This window comes from Cynara cardunculus (genome assembly GCF_001531365.2).
Source record: "Cynara cardunculus var. scolymus isolate 2C chromosome LG 6, CcrdV1, whole genome shotgun sequence".
Taxonomy (NCBI): Eukaryota; Viridiplantae; Streptophyta; class Magnoliopsida; order Asterales; family Asteraceae; genus Cynara; species Cynara cardunculus.
The window spans coordinates 16251324-16254287 of record NC_037533.1 but is presented as its reverse complement, the minus strand read 5'-3'; the positions used below and the strand labels follow the sequence as shown (position 1 = coordinate 16254287).

Below are 2964 nucleotides of genomic sequence, written 5' to 3'. Positions count from 1 at the left end.
TTAACGAGTTATTATATAGTTTAAAGAGACATTTTGTTGTTTAAATACGTAATCATTAACGATTAACAAATGTTAAACGTTGATTAAGAAAAAGAAAGGGGCAAATTAGGTGTTTCTTAATGTTCTAATTAGTGCCTAATTTATGTACTTAATTAAATCCACCTATGGCCGACCATGTTCCCCTTATGCTCTATCTATGGTCCACATCTCTCCACTATCTTCTAATCGGACGGTCCATACCCCGCCACTAGAAATGACCACTTATCGACAAATAACGGCCAGTATTCTACCACGTGGCAGTAAAGATGGCGTTCTTATACCATTTGATCCGACGGTATTCTGCATTCCCATTCCCTCCGACTAAACATCCTTCTCTTCTCCCTTCTTGCTGGAATGTATGATTCCGATCACCGGATTTCTGACTTGATCGTCGTTTCACTCTCGACGATTGCTTAGATACATCGATTCATCTCTTCTTTCTACGAATTCTAGTTGTGTTGATCGGAGGTGATTTTGTTATTATACGATATAATTTGAAATTTATGGATGATCGATGCTTGTGATCGAACAGTTACCAAATATTTTGGTAGATTTGTTGTATTCAAGCAAAATTCAGCTGCGAAGTGAGAAGTTGTTTTGTTTTATAGATTTTTGATCCACGAGCATAAAGTCAAAACCCTAAAACTTGAAACTTACCGAACGGAATTGATGGCGGATTCAGATAATGAATCTGGAGGAGGTCACAACGGCGATCACTCCCTTCGGGAGCAAGATAGGTTTCTTCCGATAGCAAACGTGAGCAGAATCATGAAGAAAGCGTTGCCGGCGAACGCAAAGATCTCGAAAGACGCTAAGGAGACGGTACAAGAGTGTGTATCGGAGTTCATCAGCTTCATCACCGGCGAAGCTTCCGATAAGTGTCAGAGAGAAAAGCGAAAGACGATCAATGGAGACGACTTGCTATGGGCCATGACGACGTTAGGGTTTGAGGACTACGTTGAGCCGTTGAAGGTTTACTTACAGAGATTTAGAGATATGGAGGGAGAGAAGACGGCGCTCGCCGGACGGCAGGGCAGCGAGAAGGAAGGCGGCGGCGCACCAACCGCCAGTGGTGGTGGCGGCGGGAATGGCAGTGTTGTAAATATGGGGAATAATGGAGGGGGATTTCATGAGAATAATGGAGGAGGAATGTATGGAACGATGATGGGGCACCATCATCAAGGAGGACACGTATATGGATCGGGTGGTTATTACCGGATGGGTTCGAACCCATCTAGTAAAATCGGTTCTGTTTATCCAGGATCCGGCCCTTTAAACGGAAGGTCAAGATAGATCTTGACCTTCTAGTATGCATATATATAAGGTTGGGTATGAGACAAGACTGTTTTCGTAAGACACGTTTTTAGACGTGAAACATTCACAACAAAAACACTGTGAATGTTATCTTCACAGTGTTTTGCTATGAAGTTTTAAGTGTAGAAAACATGTCTCATAGTCTTGTCTCACATGATACCAAATCTATGTTATATATATGACAAAATACCGTGTAAAAGATAACTATATTCCTAAATTATAGATAATGGAATGTATATCACTATTTAATCATTTAGGTCCGTTTTGATTTTGCTTTTGAGCATTTCCAATTTCATTGATGTGGGCATTAGAATGAGATTTGGTTGGTATAGTTTCCATTGGTTTATTTAATTTTAAATGAAATTTTTATCTCTTTTAATGTATTATAAGCTCTTTTTCTTAACAAATTATGATATTTGTTAAATAATATGTATAAGAAATTTTGATTTTGTATATATTTTATGTTGTTTTGGGCTTATATACTGTAAATACAACAAATGAAATTACAATATATCTTCATCTTTTATAAGGTTTGAACCTCTAACCTTCTATGAAAGCAACGACTATGATATCACTAGACCAAAGGTTATTTGGTGTTGTTTTGGGTCTTCTTGGTCTTTCTAAAGTGTAAGGTCAAAACAGATATGGATCTTCGATTAGATGGTAGTCGATAAAAGTTCTAGTTATGAAAGATTGTATATTTTCACGTTCATTCAGTGGTAACATTAACTAATACCCAGTTGATGGAAAAAGCCAGTTAGATGATAATGCATTGATGCTCATCAACAACTAACTCTTCAGATGCATCATTTACAAGTGTTTGCAAACACCAATACATACTCAACGTTCATCATTTAAAAATATTATCCTTAGTATCGACTCTCGTAAATTTTGTTTTTGTTGTACTTGTTATTTTTGTGAACTGATGTTTTTATATCTTAAAATAGTGGTAAGATCTACATACATCATATCTTTAAATCTTATCTCAAATGTAACTTTTTACAATAAAAAAATAAGGATACTGCTATATGCAACTTTTTATGAAGTTAAATTTTGTTTTAGGTGGTGAATTTTGCAAGAAAGGTTTATGTGAGTAGTTCTTACTTTTAAATGAAAGTAGGGATTGTTTATTTAGAAATTAAGAATCAAAAGAAGTCAGTTATTATTTTGAACAAGCCTAAATATTCATGAATATAATTTATTAAGAATATCATTTATTTTTAATTATTCACGTTTATGATGAATATCCATCACAATATCCATCATGAATAATCGATTTTCACAGTTCCCATATAAACCTACCCCTTATATACATAGACGAAAGATCGTGTGAGAATAGAGGTTAAGATGAAAAATGTAAAAAGAGATTTGCACCGTTGATTACTTTTGATCCCAAAAACAACTAATCAATTACGTTTAGAAGAAAATTGATCTAATGTTTCTAGTTAATGTTGATCTAGTGGTTCTTTTTAATTAGTATTGATTCAATGATGGAGATATATATATATATATATATATATATATATATATATATAGGGGAACGATCAAATGAAAACCACTCAATTTGTAAAAACCATAAAAACCTCATTCCACCAATCATAACTTTTCATT

General features: G+C 34.7%; 1 protein-coding gene across 1 annotated transcript; it reads left to right on the top strand.

Moving 5' to 3' along the window:
* Window positions 1-361: 361 nt before the first annotated feature.
* Window positions 362-1640, top strand: LOC112514537 (nuclear transcription factor Y subunit B-3-like). The gene is made up of 2 exons (XM_025121062.1): window positions 362-507; window positions 648-1640. Exon 2 carries the CDS (start codon window positions 709-711, stop codon window positions 1330-1332), a length of 624 nt encoding a protein of 207 aa, XP_024976830.1. The 5' UTR covers window positions 362-507; window positions 648-708; the 3' UTR covers window positions 1333-1640.
* The last annotated feature ends 1324 nt before the right edge of the window (window positions 1641-2964 follow it).

What these genes read in the sequence shown, in the direction of transcription:
- LOC112514537 (XM_025121062.1), top strand. Translation starts at nt 709, where the DNA reads ATGGCGGATTCAGATAATGAATCTGGAGGAGGTCACAACGGCGATCAC.